At 33.3% G+C, this 16,607-nt stretch overlaps 1 protein-coding gene across 1 annotated transcript; it reads right to left on the bottom strand.

Annotated features, from left to right (window-relative positions):
• Window positions 1-4,806: 4,806 nt before the first annotated feature.
• On the bottom strand, window positions 4,807-16,140 carry LOC135133202 (zinc finger MYM-type protein 1-like). Its single transcript, XM_064061508.1, has 3 exons — window positions 15,495-16,140; window positions 15,217-15,452; window positions 4,807-4,830 (listed from the first exon to the last, which is right to left on the bottom strand). The coding sequence occupies exons 1-3, from the start codon at window positions 16,138-16,140 to the stop codon at window positions 4,807-4,809; spliced, it is 906 nt and encodes a 301-aa protein (XP_063917578.1).
• Between the last annotated feature and the right edge of the window lie 467 nt (window positions 16,141-16,607).

Genomic DNA, 16,607 nt, shown 5'->3' with positions numbered 1-16,607 from the left:
TTAATTTGGTAAAAATTATTATCCTCTGGTAAGATGCGTTTAAGTATTAAGAGTTATTTTCATTTACTAATAATTTATTTCTATCGACTATACAAATACAAATAATGGATGATGAGCATCCATTATTTCGTTCTGCAAATGTGACCCGTCACTATCATCAATTTCTAATTCTCAATCAGATTCCTCCAATGAAATAATGAATGGAGATATGTTCTCAAGCGAAAAATTTCCCATGTGTTTTTTTCAGTGAGCCGAAAGAAGTTCTGTACAATGTCTACTGAAATCTCTGGAGTACATTTGGAAAGAGCTCAAGACATAAATTAGTTGTGTGTTTGTTATAGTGGAATTTACAAAACCTTCACGCCATTTCAATAGGGTTATATTGACAATGGTATGAGTGTATTCTAAGTAGGTGCCTCATGACCACTTTCCTGTAATTTCTTGTCTGTCAAAAATCGTTTTTCCCATAAGTTGTAAAAGGTTGAATCCCATAGTTGTTTTTTAGAAAAAATTTTGAACAATTCAATACCGTGATTACTTAACTTACTGTTGAAGCCGATTGGCTCGGAGCCGGCCAATCAGCTTCAACCACGACGGTTTTCCCCACCACGTGTATAAATAGGCCGTAACCAAATTCTTCCCGTCAAAAGACATACTGAGTTACTGTGCTCTTTTGCCGTATTCTTAACCTTGCTCCTGAAGATGCCACTTACGAAAGTGTGCGAAACGTTGAGCCCAAAAACTCAATTTACACGGTTTCAACCCGGAAAACGATCATGCATTTGACTTTCTTATAGACAATGTGTGTGGTTAGGACAGGTCGGCAAAATTATTAAATTAATAAAAATAAAAATTGTGGAAAGAATTTGATATCATTCTTTATTAGCTAATTGATTACATTTGATGGCTATCTTAGAGCGCTGGTAATTAGGACAGGGCAAGTATATCAAAATCATATTCAAAATTATAAATTATATGATGATATAATATGTTTGTGTGCAATCCGCATTACACGAATTTATTATTACCATACCCAACATACAAGAGGAAAAGAGATAGCTTTATTTTTGAGAAGTTACACCCTTCTGCAATATTTTGTTAAGAAACTATGCGCATAAACATAAAGTCCTAAGGAATGCAAAAATGGAAAGTTTACGTACCGTACAATTGTACGAATGTCATTTTTAAAAATATATTTCAATAATTTTTAGAAGACAAGTGACATTTACGCAAAATTTAAGGAATGCAAAAATTGATTTCATTAATTTTTAGAAGAATTTGATATATGTCTTGATTAGTAATTAATTGTATTTGGCGGCCATCTTAGAGCGCGGGAAATTATACCCAAATATATAAGAGGAAAAGAGATAGCTTTACTTTGATAAAGTATAAGTAAGGAGATATATATTTCAATAATTTTATTTACTTCATTAATTCATCTAAAATAAATTTAAAAAATCATAATGATAATTAAAAGAATATAAGAATTTGATATCATTCTTGATTCGTAATTAATTGCATTGGGCGGTCATCTTAGAGCGCCGGAAATTATACCTAGATATACATATAAGACGAAAAGGGATAGCTTTACCTTGATAAATTATAAGTGAGGAGATATATATTTCTATTCCTAAAATAAATTTAAAAATCTTAATGATAATTCAAATAACATAAGAATTTAATTTCACTCTTGATTAGTCATTAATTACATTTGGCGGCAAAATTATAATGATAATTAAAATAATATAAGAATTTAATATCACTCTTGATTAGTCATTAATTACATCTGGGGGCGAGTAATTAGGCCACTTTCGCTAATGAGCAATTAATTGAAGTCATTACCTTATTGGATCTTAATGAGCAATTAATGAGCAATTAATTGATGTCATTAGCTTAATGGATGACGTCACTCACTAATGACCCAAAGTGCCCGCACTTCTACTTCAGTTTCACTGTTACAAGCGTTACATAGATAAACAAAAGACGTTTTAAATCAATGGTTATTATTTTCCAATAACAAGTGTAATACTTAAAAAGCCCCGACAAAAAAATTACCCTTAAAAAGTCTGACATTCATTGGTTAAGAGAGCTCTCCACCATTGCGTTGGGGATTAATAAAATGAACTCTCTCAATTGAGATACTTCCAGCTTCGCCCGACTCACGCAACTTCGTTCACCTATCGCTCAAAACCCTATTATGAACTTTGTCAATGATTTCTAGTATGACGGCAGTTTTTGGTCCTCCAGAACGTGATGTGTCTTCAAAGGATGTTCTCCCGCGCTTGAACTAATTAACTCAAACGCGAATGGCTTCTTAAGAATATGAATCAGCCAACGTACAAAAAATTCTTGTATTTTTTTGCAGTTCTTTCTTCCAAAAGAAGAACTGAATCCATCACGAATTGCAATCTTCTCCTTTTTAACTAAAAATCACTCAACACACGAGGATTAAATTAAGTCTTAGACAAAGAATTACTAACAGAATTACTTAACCTTATAGAAAGTCATCTATAGAAAGCCCACTTGAGGTCTACATGTGTAGTTACTATTTTTTTTCTTTTTCCGCCCTCCAAGACGATGCGAACTGAGTTATTCATAAAACCACCCTCATAGGAACCCTCCCAATTGAACTGGATTTCAAATTCAAACAAAAGAAACCGCGTTGAAATCGTTTCATCTGTTTGGGAGCTACGGTACAACAGAGAGACACAAAGACGTCAACTGATGATCTTGAAATAACTGAAGTGATTATCACCAAACATGGCTAATAACTAACCCTATTAAACCAGCTTTCAACTAAACAACACCACATCGAATTGGGTTCATCCGATAAGGAGCTACGGTGCCACAGATAAATCCACAGAAAGATAAAGGCTTCAAAGTTAAAAGTAGCTTAAGCGATTACCACCAAACATAGCTAAGAATCATCCCGATCTAACCAGCTTTCAAACGAAAGCTGCCATAGACAGACACAGAGAGAGGCAAACAGCGAGACAGAGGGGGTTAAAAAACAAGATGTTCTGTAATACAAAATTCTTTATGCTCACAAACTTCAATTCTGTTCATAAAAAATATCTCACGCGTTCTAACATTTCGAGATTATTGGTTCTTGCAACTCAACTATATTTTCAAACAAAACAGTGGTGCTAGAACGGGACTACGCAGTTTGTACACTGCTACGTTTATTTGCAGGATAATTTGCCCTCAAACACCTTTCAACTCGTTTAAAGATTTTGTGAGTAGGATGTCTTCGTCCTGAATATGGCTGTTTGTATGAGTTTGCAGTTAATCTAACGTTTTTATCTATCATGAAGTAATAGTCGATTCAAGATATTATTGAAATTACATTTTGAATCAAGAACTAAGCGGATAATGTATTTTGAGTTGCCTATTAGAAAGAAGCAGATGGGTCATTTAGGCTGAATCAGCCTGTATACTTAATTCATATATATTCATTGGTCCAAGGGAAATTGTAAGTACGAGACTACGGATGAAAGGGTGGGCCACCTTCTCAGCACGGCAAACATAGAGTATCCTCCACCCTTTTAATATAATGTTACACTGATCGGTACTTAATTAAAAATCGGTGTGGATAAAACTCAATAATTTATTTCACGTAATACAAAAGCACACGACTAACTATACAGCGATTATGTACACAATAATTCCGACTGGAATGGATTTGCCTAGATTCAACTTCCGTCATTAGTGGACTCCACGCATTGACCGAATGAATCGTTCCCGAAGGTGGTCTCTATTTAAACCCATACGTTCCATCCTAGAAATCGCAATCGAAGTTTCTCTGGAGTGCCCATCGCGAATTCCGCTTCTAGGCGTTTCTATAGTACAACGCCGCCCGGCCGCCGTCACCGATGATGAGTCATCGATCATCGCCGTGCATACTAGAAAGCCCTCGAGAAACCCATAGGCGTCGTAACGGGGCGGCATATGGGTTTATTTCGTAACAATAACCTCTTTCTTTCTTGGGGGCTTATTTCACGGTTTTTTTCGCTCCTCAAGAAGGAAGTAAACTATTTCCCTTCCAACTTTCTCTTTAATTTCTTATTCTTTTCCTCATACAATGCACTGATTTCTAAATGTCCGAACGTATCCCGCCGTTTTTCATTTTATTAACGATTAAAACCACGGATTAAAACTCACGAACAATTTTAGGTGGGTTTTATATTTTTGTGCACATGCATTTTAACGGGAGGTTTGAGTTATGATGACACTACTTTACGTCGAAAAGATAATGAATGAATAATACAACAGCTCCAGCTGTACAGGATAATTATTTTATCTGTTCAATTGTTCACGCCTGAATACTTTCATGCAGGCCACACATTATACATAACATAAACAACGTTGATGAATCTATTAATGTTTTTAAATTAACAATCATAGTAAATACAACAACACAAAAATCACACTATGTCGAAAATGATAACAAAGACGTCAAACAACTGATAATGGGAAAATTCAAACAAAATATGACGTAATTTATTCAAACCTGTGATAACCCAAACTTCCCGCCTTAAATTGACCTTGAAAAAGTTTGAAAGCCCGCGAAAAATTCAAAAATTCAAAATTTGGTCTTGGCTGTGATCGTCTAACGAATGGAAACCTACGTTGTGTTTTTTTTTTTTAAAGTGGCGGGAAGGCGTTCTTTCATAGAAGTGAGCATACATTGCGTGCGAGTAGAGAGCGCAAGAAATAATAGACATTTTTGGGAGGGGGAAAATCGCACCCCTCTCTAGGAGGAAAAGGAGGTGCGAGCGAGGGCGAAACAGGCTTGCCATCTCGCATTCACTCCTCAGCCCCAAAAGCCCCCTATGGTTTATTCACCCACATATAATACATCGCAAATGAAACACGTAAAAATATGAAAGAAAGAGACGACCGCGAGTTGACAGACATACACATATGGGAAACCAAACAAGTGTAAAAGCCATACGTTTATGTTTTGAATCAATGCAAATATTTGAATAACACAAATTTAATAGAAACAAAACAAATCTAAATTAAAGTAACTGGATGCAAATACACAAGTTATTACGGGCGTGTGGCGTCAAATTTAAAGTTACGGCAGTTAACAGGAGCACAACAAAAATACCCTTGGGGCGTTCTAGCACAAGCGGAGTTTGGGGCTACCGGTCGGGGGTGTTCTCCCCCCACGACGGTGATTATATCTATCACAAAGCACTGCCGCAAAGCATCTCTCTATTACGGACGTGCCGTACGAGCAGGTCGTTACATCTCGCCAGCTCGACTAGGAATCGCACTTCGCTTCTGCCACGTTTTCTGTCGTTACATCTCGCCAGCTCGACTAGGAATCGCACTTCGCTTCTGCCACGTTTTCTGTGTTACTTAACCTCAATTCCATTTTAAATGTTCAATTTCTATGACTCTGATATTAACAACAACTCAACAAGTGTTAAAGTTTCAAAAGAGCAATAAACAGATTTAAATTCGCCATACAGTCTTGTGAAATTTTAAACAACAAATAATTCTTACGTGACATTAAAATTGGACATCAAATAATTTATATGATAGAAACATTCATCAACAAAGTATTTACAACACAAAACTAGTAAAGATTTATAGGTAAAAACAAAAGATCGGGTGTGAAATAAACTTCTGCAAATAAAAATATTACGTATGTGAGGTTAAATAAAACTGCAGAGCATGAAATTTACGATCAATGAAAATTATACAACAAAGAAGATTACTGAAGTTAAAATTGTGAGATATAGAAATATTGTATGAGGTGAAAAATTGCAGATTTAACAAAATATACATGAGGTTAATATTTGCCACACTTTATCAACGATTCAAACAAAGAGTTTACATTATGTTAAATTATGGCATGGTCCTAAAGATTGGTTACTTAAAAAGACAACTTACTTTGGGAATTTAAAATACCGTGAACTGCTTACCCCAAACAAAACACATAATAAATAAACACAAAAATATCCAGTCATCGTTGCGAGGAAAAAGCGTCTCGGTGATGTAAATTTTATCGTTGCGAGGAAATGCCTCGATAATGTAAATTTTAACGTTGGCAGGAAATAGCTCGATTATGTAAATCGTAGCGTTGCGAGGAAATACCTCGTTGATGTTATCAATCTCTAGCGTTGCGAGGGCATGCTTCAGTGATGTAATCAATCTACAGCGTTGTGAGGACATACCTCAGTGATGTAATCAATTTTTAGCGTTGCGAGGACATGCCCCGGTGATTTCGCGCCGCTGTTAATTTATAATTTCAGCGGGAAAATTTGATTCAAATTTCGTCACCACAAACCTTAAACGAAAATAAATAAAATAAAATAAATAAATAGGTAGGTATCTTAAGCCGGAATTCCACTGAGGCAACATTGCCTTAGTGGAATTATAATTATAACAATAAAAATCAAAAATATTAGCGATTCTTCGTGCTTCTATCTTGAAATTCCAATAGTTCTACTCACCGAGTGATGTCACTGCGCAAACTAGCGCGAACTGGTTTCATTTTGAGCCTCACGAGTATCATACCCAGAGAATTATTATATCATAGGTATCTTATAATAAGTGCTGAAACTGCCCGCCTTATCTTTGTTCACACAGTGCTACCCTGCGTTCAAAATTTCTGTGTTAGTCTAATTAAAATTTCGGGTGTTACAATGAAGATCTGTGTAACACCATGATTCTTTCGCGCAAATGATCTTCATTTTGGATTGAAACGGCTGAAATGATATGGATGAAATCGGTTTGCTCTCAGTATAATAAAAACCGAACTATGACTAATCTGCGTCACCTGAGGACTGGTTTGCCGCATATCCAGATCGCGTCCGAGGGATTTTCGCCTCTACTGTTTGGTGCAGATTTGCCGCATGTCGCACTTGGGCGAAGCGAAACATAGTTTAGATTCAGTGCTGATTTGCCCCATGTCCAAGCAGAAATCGATACAGTACCGTTATCCGTTTTTACATAGTTCCTTGCTGTTTTGCTTTTCAGCGTTAGGTTTGGGGTTGGGAAAGAAATCATATGCAACTTCACGCGCAGAACAATAAGAATAATGTGAAATAAATAAAAAAGAGACTTAACAATTTTGATGAATCTGAAATTAAAAAAAAGCAACTGTAATTTGTGTAACTTTTTTTCTGTTGTTATAGATGTTACAAAATATTTTCGATTTTTTTTTTAAGAAAGATTGAGTTTCAAATTATTAGATTCGAAATTTTACAAATTTAAATTTCAAATAGATTTGTTGTTCGATAAACAAATAATTTAATTTTTTACCAAACAGTAACATTTTTCTTTAATTTTTTCTCGGGAATGATTGAACTTATTTTCTCTAAAGTTTTTGTGAACAAGATTTATAACGCTGCATACCAGTAAAAGAGTTCACAATTTTTTGTAGTACTCTTATTTGTAGAAACGATATTTCTACATCGATAATCACAAATAATAGATACATTTTTAATTTTTTAAATTAAAATGTTGTAAAAGTAATATGAAAATTAAAATTTCGAAGCAAAATCTGTTTAGGTGGATTTTGCTTCGAAATTTATTACTGGAACGTTTACAAAAATCAGCTTTTGACATAAAATGCTTGCAAATTTGAAACAGAATTGGAACGTTTCTTGACAATGATGCCTAATACATTTTTGACTTGTATCTTTTAAAAAGAATTATTTCCGAATTTATAGCTATTTACAATTTACGACTTAGTTCAAGAATAAATTCCGTATTAGAATTTTACCTATAACTAAATAGATGTATGTTGTTAACTTATATAAGGTACCTTACATCGAAACGAGTAATTTGTTTTTTAATATGACATTGCCTTTCTTTATCATTCTATTTGTCTAACGATTATTGTTGTGCAATTATACGCGTGTAAATAAAAATAAATTTACAATAACTTATTTATGGGTAAATTTTTTTACCAATTAATTTAAGTGGATGGTTATATGTATGTAATGGTAATAATAGCCGCATAAAATTCACTCACTGTTTAGGTATACCAGATATCAAAAGCTATTAAATTCAAATGTTATTGTTCATTTTTTTTATGTCTCGAGCGTAAGCTAAGGAAGTATTGTAATCAAGTTCATCGGGCGACTGGCTACTTTTATGGCTTCTCAACGTTTCCTGACTCCTATAATACGAAAACATAGGTCTCTCGTTTCCGGTTGATAAAACGCTGACCAACATTTGTAATCATCCTCCCCATCATATAACGGCATCTCCAACTTTTACAGCAATAAATGTTATATAAATTTAAAAAAATAACATACTTTTTCATTTGTTGTTTATTGAGTTTTTACCCTAAGCATCCAGATTGAATTGAATTACCATAACCCTAATTTCTTGAGATTTTGGAAACAGGATATACTAGATAAAGAAAGTTAAAAGAATTTGAAGTAATGTAATGATACTCTTTTTACATCAACATACTATTATTTATCAATTAATTGGGCATCGTCCAAAATACTGTTCATTAATTATTTATAAGTGCAAATACATTTTTTGCGTATAATAATATGTATTGCTTTATTATTAAATATCTACTCATTTACAAGAATTATTAAAACTAGTAAAAAAAATTGGTCTAAAGAGTTTAGACAGTACTTGCCTCGCTGTCGGAAACTTGACGACTGCATGCCTATTGTGGTTTTTTTTCTCATTACATTTTTGTAGTGGGAATTTAAAAAAAAATTGTGATGACGTCATCAACATTTTTTCAAGGACACGTATATCAGTTGGGATAGATGTAGTGTAATACTAAGAATAAAATTATTGAATTCCCAAATTTTCGGGAAAATGAATTGGGTCGTTTTGAATATTGATTTCTTATAATCAATAAAATAACGAAACAATTTACTCACGTATACGGCGCCGGTGTGTAATATCTAGAGAGCGGATTTCTATCGGGCTAGGCAAGGCCAAACTCGGTACGGCTCGTACGGGATGCGAATTCATTGAGGTTGCGGACTGCACTTCGTTTATTTGAGATTAGAATAACGCTGTTTCGTTGCACTCTGCTGTTAATTCCCGTTCTCATTTACTTAGCCATTTGATTAATAAATCGTTAATTATATTTATGGAATTAGTACTGATTAAATTCAGTGATTATCTATCACCCGGCGATCCAGCACGTCCCCCCCTATAATCGTGACTTAGCCCGACAGAAATCCGCTGTCTAGTAATATGAGGGGCAACTGAAAATCGTTTATGTATAAACATTCTTAATTTAAGATGACAAGCGTAACAGCATACGTGAGAGTCAAACAGAGAAACTGTAAACAAAACGACCATCGGTTTTATTGCTTCGACTTCCGCTTATTATATAAAACATTGGGTTTTATTTTAATTCTTGACGGTGAAATTCACAATTGGTTGATTATAAACATGTTTATTCCACATTCGCGGAACCAAGTGAGCACATAAAACAAAGGCAGGTCTGTAATGTTAAAGTCGATGTAAATAAGCGTGCTACCCTTATGTTTCAACCGAGTTTTTCCTTTAACAAATTTTGTGTCTGCCAAATTGGGTTGGTTGGGGTGTAATACTAATAATAAGTGTTGCCTTTAATTTAATCAATAAAATAAATTGACTTCATTAATTTTTTTGAACCACCTCTTAAGAAAATCTAAAAAATATGAATGGAATGATAAATCACAAGTACAAACTCATCATATTTTTTGCATTTTAGATAGGATTTATTCAGCAAAAGTTAAGGGTGACGTCATCAATTTTTTTAGGAGGGATGAACAAATACATTTTGAACAAAAGTTTACCATGCTTATAATAACTTTAAAATATTCCCAAGATTTCAAAGCATTCGGTTTTGTAATTCCTGATTAAATCGATAAAATAAATTCACCCATTCATTAATTTTTTTGAGTCACCCTGCATATGCAAATCCAAAAATATGAATGGAATGATAAATCACAAGTACAGACTCATCATATTTTGTATATTTTAGATACGATTTATTCGGCAAACTTTTGAGCTGACGTCATCAGTTTTTTGTAGAAGATAACCAAATATATTTTGACTAAAAATTGATTATGCTCTTTATAACCTTAAAACATCTGCAAGATTTCAAAGCATTGGGTTTTGTAGTTCCTGATTAAATCAATAAAATAAATTTACGCATTCATTAATTTTTTTGAGTCACCCTGTATATGCAAATCGAAAAAATTTGAATGGAATGATAAATCACAAGAAGAGACTCACCATATTTTGTACATTTTAGATAGGATTTATTCAGCAAAATTTTGTGGTGACGTCATAAATTTTTTAGGGGGGACGACCAAATACATTTTGATCAAAAATTTACCATGCTTATGATAATTTTAAAATATCTTCAAGATTTCGAAGCATTCGGTTTTGTAGTTCCTGAGTAAATCAGTAAAATAAATTTACGCTTTCATTAATTTTTTTGAATCACCCTGTATATGCAAATCCAAAAAATATGAATGGAGTGATAGATCACAAGTACAGACTGATCATATTTTGTACATTTTAGATATGATTTATTCGGCAAATTTTCGAGCTGACGTCATCAAGTTTTTGGAGGGGATAAGCAAATATATTTTGACTAAACATTTATTATGCCCTTTATAACCTTAAAACATCTGCAAGATGTCAGAGCATTCCGTTTTGTAGTTCCTGATTAAATCAATAAGATATATTTACGCATTCATTAATTTTTTTGAGTCACCCTGTATATGCAAATCCAAAAAATATGAATGGAGTGATAAATTACAAGTACAGACTCATCATATTTTTACAGTTTAGATAGGATTTATTCAGCAAACTTTCGAGATGACGTCATCAATTTTTTGGAGGGGATAAGCAACTATATTTTGACTAAACATTTATTATGCCCTTTATAACCTTAAAACATCTGCAAGATTTCAAAGCATTCGGTTTTGTAGTTTCTGAGTAAATTAGTAAAATAAATTTACGCATTCATTAATTTTTTTGAGTCACCCTGTATATGCAAATCCAAAAAATATGAATGGAGTGATAGAGCACAAGTACAGACTCATCATATTTTGCACATTTTAGATATGATTTATTCCACAAACTTTTGAGCTGACGTCATCAAGTTTTTGGAGGGGATAAGCAAATATTTTTTGACTAAAGATTTATGATGCTCTTTATAGCCTTAAAACATCTGCAACATTTCAAAGCATTCTGGTTAGCAGATTAAAAATTAAATTTCAAAATGTTGTTTTATAATTTTGATTTTTTTTCCAAAAATCTGGACGTTTCGGGTGAAAAGTCGATTCGGAGTTGTAAACTACATGTGTAGGACTATGTTATTTTATACAATTGAAAACCCATTTACTATGTACAATTTTGAAGTGACGTCATCGCATTAGTGGTGGGGATGATTAGACAAATTTTGGTTAACGTTTTACCATCTACATGATATTCTTAATATAAGTACAAAATTTCACAACAATCGGTCGAGTACTTTCGGAGATTATCTGTCTAATAAAAATCCGGGACGGCAGACGGACAGACGGACGGACAGACGGACAGACAGGCGGACAGACAGACGGACGGACAGACGGACAGACAGACGGAAATGGGAGACCTATTTCTTCGTCTTCTAGGGGTCATGAAAGATCGAGAAAACGTAAAAGTAGAGAGTCGGCCGACGGACTCGATTACAATACTTCCTTTGCTTACGCTCGGGAAGTAAAAAGTATTCGAGTCTCTGTCTAGTTTAATACCTTACCTTATTAAAATAATAAGTTTAATAAATTATGTAGTTAGCAAACAATGACATTTAATTTATACTTAGTAGGGTTCACGGCATTAACTTTTCACATTGCAGTGGCGGCTCGTGACTTTTTCTGTTGGGGGGGGGGGGACAAAATTAATACACAGTATTATGCTAAATTTAAAATTTATGCTAGGTAAAAATTATTGTTTTTACTTCCCGAGCGTAAGCAAAGGAAGTATTGTAATCGAGTCCGTCGGCCGACTCTCTACTTTTACGTTTTCTCGATCTTTCATGACCCCTAGAAGACGAAGAAATAGGTCTCCCATTTCCGTCTGTCTGTCCGTCTGTCCGTCTGTCCGTCCGTCTGTCCGTCCGTCTGTCCGTCCGTCTGTCCATCCGTCTGTCCGTCCGTCTGTCCTTCTGTCCGTCTGCCGTCCCGGATTTTTATTAGACAGATAATCTCCGAAAGTACTCGACCGATTGTTGTGAAATTTTGTACTTATATTAAGAATATCATGTAGATGGTAAAACGCTAACCAAAATTTGTCTAATCATCCCCACCACTAATGCGATGACGTCACTTCAAAATTGTACATAGTAAATGGGTTTTCAATTGTATAAAATAACATAGTCCTACACATGTAGTTTACAACTCTGAATCGACTTTTCACCCGAAACGTCCAGATTTTTGGAAAAAAAATCAAAATTATAAAACAACATTTTGAAATTTAATTTTTAATCTGCTAACCAGAATGCTTTGAAATGTTGCAGATGTTTTAAGGCTATAAAGAGCATTATAAATCTTTAGTCAAAAAATATTTGCTTATCCCCTCCAAAAACTTGATGACGTCAGCTCAAAAGTTTGTGGAATAAATCATATCTAAAATGTACAAAATATGATGAGTCTGTACTTGTGATCTATCACTCCATTCATATTTTTTGGATTTGCATATACAGGATGACTCAAAAAAATTAATGAATGCGTAAATATGTTTTATTGATTTAATCAGGAACTACAAAACCGAATGCTCTGAAATCTTGCAGATGTTTTAAGGTCATAAAGAGCATAATAAATGTTTAGTCAAAATATATTTGCTTATCCCCTCCAAAAACTTGATGACGTCAGCTCGAAAGTTTGCCGAAAAAATCATATCTAAAATGTACAAAATATGATGAGCCTGTACTTGTCATTTATCACTCCATTCATATTTTTTGGATTTGCATATACAGAGTGACTCAAAAAAATTAATGAATGCGTAAATATATTTTATTGATTTACTCAGGAACTACAAAACCGAATGCTTCGAAATCTTGAAGATATTTTAAAATTATCATAAGCATGGTAAATTTTTGATCAAAACGTATTTGTTCATCCCTCCTAAAAAAATTGATGACGTCACCCTTAAATTTTGCTGAATAAATCCTATCTAAAATGCAAAAAATATGATGAGTTTGTGCTTGTGATTTATCATTCCATTCATATTTTTTAGATTTTCTTAAGAGGTGGTTCAAAAAAATTAATGAAGTCAATTTATTTTATTGATTAAATTAAAGGCAACAGTTATTATTAGTATTACACCCCAACCAACCCAATTTGGTAGACACAAAATTTGTTAAAGGAAAAACTCGGTTGAAACATAAGGGTAGCACGCTTATTTACATCGACTTTAACATTACAGACCTGCATTTGTTTTATGCGCTCACTTGGTTCCGCGAATGTGAAATAGACATGTTTATAATCAACCAATTGTGAATTTCACCGTCAAGAATTAAAATAAAACCCAATGTTTTATATAATAAGCGGAAGTCGAAGCAATAAAACCGATGGTCGTTTTGTTTACAGTTTCTCTGTTTGACTCTCACGTATGCTGTTACGCCTGTCATCTTAAATTATATAAACGATTTTCAGTTGCCTCTGATACGTATACGTGAGTAAATTGTTTCGTTATTTTATTGATTATTACAAATCAATATTCAAAACGACCCAATTCATTTTCCCGAAAATTTGAGAATATAATAATTTTATTCTTAGTATTACACTACATCTATCCCAACTGATATACGTGTCCTTGCAAAAATGTTGATGACGTCATCGCAATTTTTTTTTAAATTCCCACTACAAAAATGTAATGAGAAAAAAAAACACAATAGGCATGCAGTCGTCAAGTTTCCGACAGCGAGGGAAGTACTGTCTAAACTCTTTAGACCAATTTTTTATTAAAAATTTAGAAAAATCTCAAGTTAGAGGTCCGTTAGCCAGAAATTATCGATTGAAAATTGATAATTGAAAATCGATAATTTCTGTTTACATCTGGAACCACGAGGAGGTGGACCTAATTCCAGACTTCCCCACCGGTGATGGGGCGAACTCAAAGTTCCTTTTAAATTTGTTGACATAAGAAATATAAATAAAATTTTGTTAATCGCGTGTCCAGTAGATGCAATAGTTATCCCCCACTTTAAATTCTTTTCAATTTTTTTAATTAATATTTCTATACATAAAATCCATACGTCTTTCTTTGTTACGAACAAAATGTTCTATAACTAGTTCATTGAAATTCGTGGTTTCTTGCACTAGTTTTTTTTTCTATTGAACACATTGCCAAGGCACACAATCTTTCTTGACACATTGTATTTCGTAAAAATGTCTTTATACGTTTTAACGTCGGAAAACATCGTTCGTTTCAATAATTTTTTTGTTTCTGAAAATACGTCTAATAAATTGTTTTCATACATAAACTTCAAGAATGTTAAGGCACCATTTGCTGTTGAAAAATCGGGATGATTATAAATAACGGTTAACTCATTTTTTAACACATTAAAATTTAAATCATATTTTGTAGCACATAATTCAACTTTTTTTGATGGAAAATTCAGTTGAAAATATGAAAATAAGCTAGTCTGAAACAAATTTGCTGCTGTAATATAATCTGCTTCTAAAAATCGATCATTTATACTAAATTTAATATTATCACAAATTTCTTTAGCAATTGCAATTTTATTATCATTAAAACGAGACCGCTTTTTTGAAGATTCACCCTCTTCGCTTTCTTCTCGGTAATAATCGTAGTCGATAGAATATGTTACATGTTGTATGGCAAGTTTAAAAGAAGTAATGTTTTTCTGAAGTTTAATTAAGTCCATTTCGCGAATTTGAAGTTGGTTGAAAAGTATCTCGGTACTAGGCATGATTCTGTGAAAGAAGTATAACCAAAAATTAAAATCGTAATCTTCTAATGTTTTCCGTAAAGTACTTGCCTTGGCAATTGTTAATTTATCACTATTTTTATCTTCCATTATAATTTGAAAGCAGTTAATCAAATCATTTTTAAAACTAGGTACAGTATTAACTATTCGTGACTTAAAGTTCCATCTAGTCGGACAATTTCTTGGTAACCTTTTGGAAACGATATCATCAAGTATTTTTATACGTTTAGATCTTGAAAAAAACGAGGAAAATGATTCTAAATTTGAAAAAAAATTCTTACTTGGCTGTGTGCTGATGCCGCCTTTTCTATAATTAAATTCAACTGGTGAGCATAGCAGTGAATAAACTGAGCTTTAGGGTAATGTTCCTTGATTTTTGCTTGTACCCCATTTTGTCTTCCACTCATAACCGAAGCACCATCATAAGACTGAGATAAAATTTTTTTTGGATTTTGATTGATTTCAAGTTTTTCGAGCTCATTTATAATAATACTAGAAATACAATCAGCTGTGTGATCTGTTGGATTAATGAATCCTAAAAATCTTTCAAATATTTTACCTTTCAATTCATATCTAACGACAAAAACCAGCTGCGACTGTGAAGCTACATCTGTAGTTTCATCAGCTAAAATAGATATATAGTCCGCTTCCAAAATTTCATCTTTGATTAAATTAATACAAACAGCATAAATTGAATCAAGTAGTTCGTTTTGTATGGTTTTTGAAAGACCTATAAAAACGCGATTGTTCGTTTTTTCTATATGAGATTTTAATGTAGTGTCAAGCTCTGCCATTAAATTAACTAAACCTCTGAAAATTCCCGGATTTGTAGAATCATGCGTTTCATCACGCCCCCTTAAAGCCAACTCAAAGATTCCACAAAATTTTATACCGTCAATCAGTTTACTTAAAATGTATCTATTCTGTTTTATCTGGTCATTATGTTTCTCGACGCTCTCTCTATAAGCACTATTTAACTGATTTCTTATGTCTAGTTTACCTAAGACTGCGAACGATACGTTGAGATTTAATTGTTTTTTACTCGAGCGATGCTTTTTTACTTTTTCCCCCAAATGTTTTAAATCCGTGATTCCGGTTTCAGTCCAAGCTTTATCAACTTCTCCGTTATTCATAAGGGTACATACAAAACAGAAAAGGGCGTTTTTCGCGTTGCAACCACATAACCACCACTCACTTTGATACATAGTCTTATTAAATTTTCGATGCACGATTTTGTCTTTAACTTTAGATGACAGCAATGTCCAAATCGGGTCTTTGCGGTTCAACGTTTTTTATTAATATTTTTTCATCATGGCTTAATTTATTTTCAGATTGTAGCCGCAAAATTCTCTCAATTGAATTCATATTGATATTATTGACAACTCTACAACACAGTTTTTTAAGTTTCTTAAAATCACTGCAAACGCACAGAAAACTAAAACTGACAAAGTTAGCAAATTTCACTCGACCGTTTTGTTTCAAAATCGATGACTAAATCGATAAAAATGTATGCAATCGTATATGCACTTAAGTACTTAAGTTGCAGTACATAATTAAAACGAAGCGATTACTATGCCCTGCGGAGATGTTGCAATATCGTGCATTTGTGCATATAATCGCGAAGATTGCAAAGTACGGGTCAATGAAAATATTCACAATTTGGCAACATGCA

This window comes from Zophobas morio, unplaced genomic scaffold, assembly GCF_036711695.1.
Source record: "Zophobas morio isolate AGI-343-1 ecotype UQ-CSIRO unplaced genomic scaffold, CSIRO_AGI_Zmor_V1 ptg000021l, whole genome shotgun sequence".
Lineage (NCBI taxonomy): Eukaryota > Metazoa > Arthropoda > Insecta > Coleoptera > Tenebrionidae > Zophobas > Zophobas morio.
The sequence above is the reverse complement of the archived record's forward strand: the minus strand, read 5'-3'. Positions and strand labels throughout refer to the sequence as shown.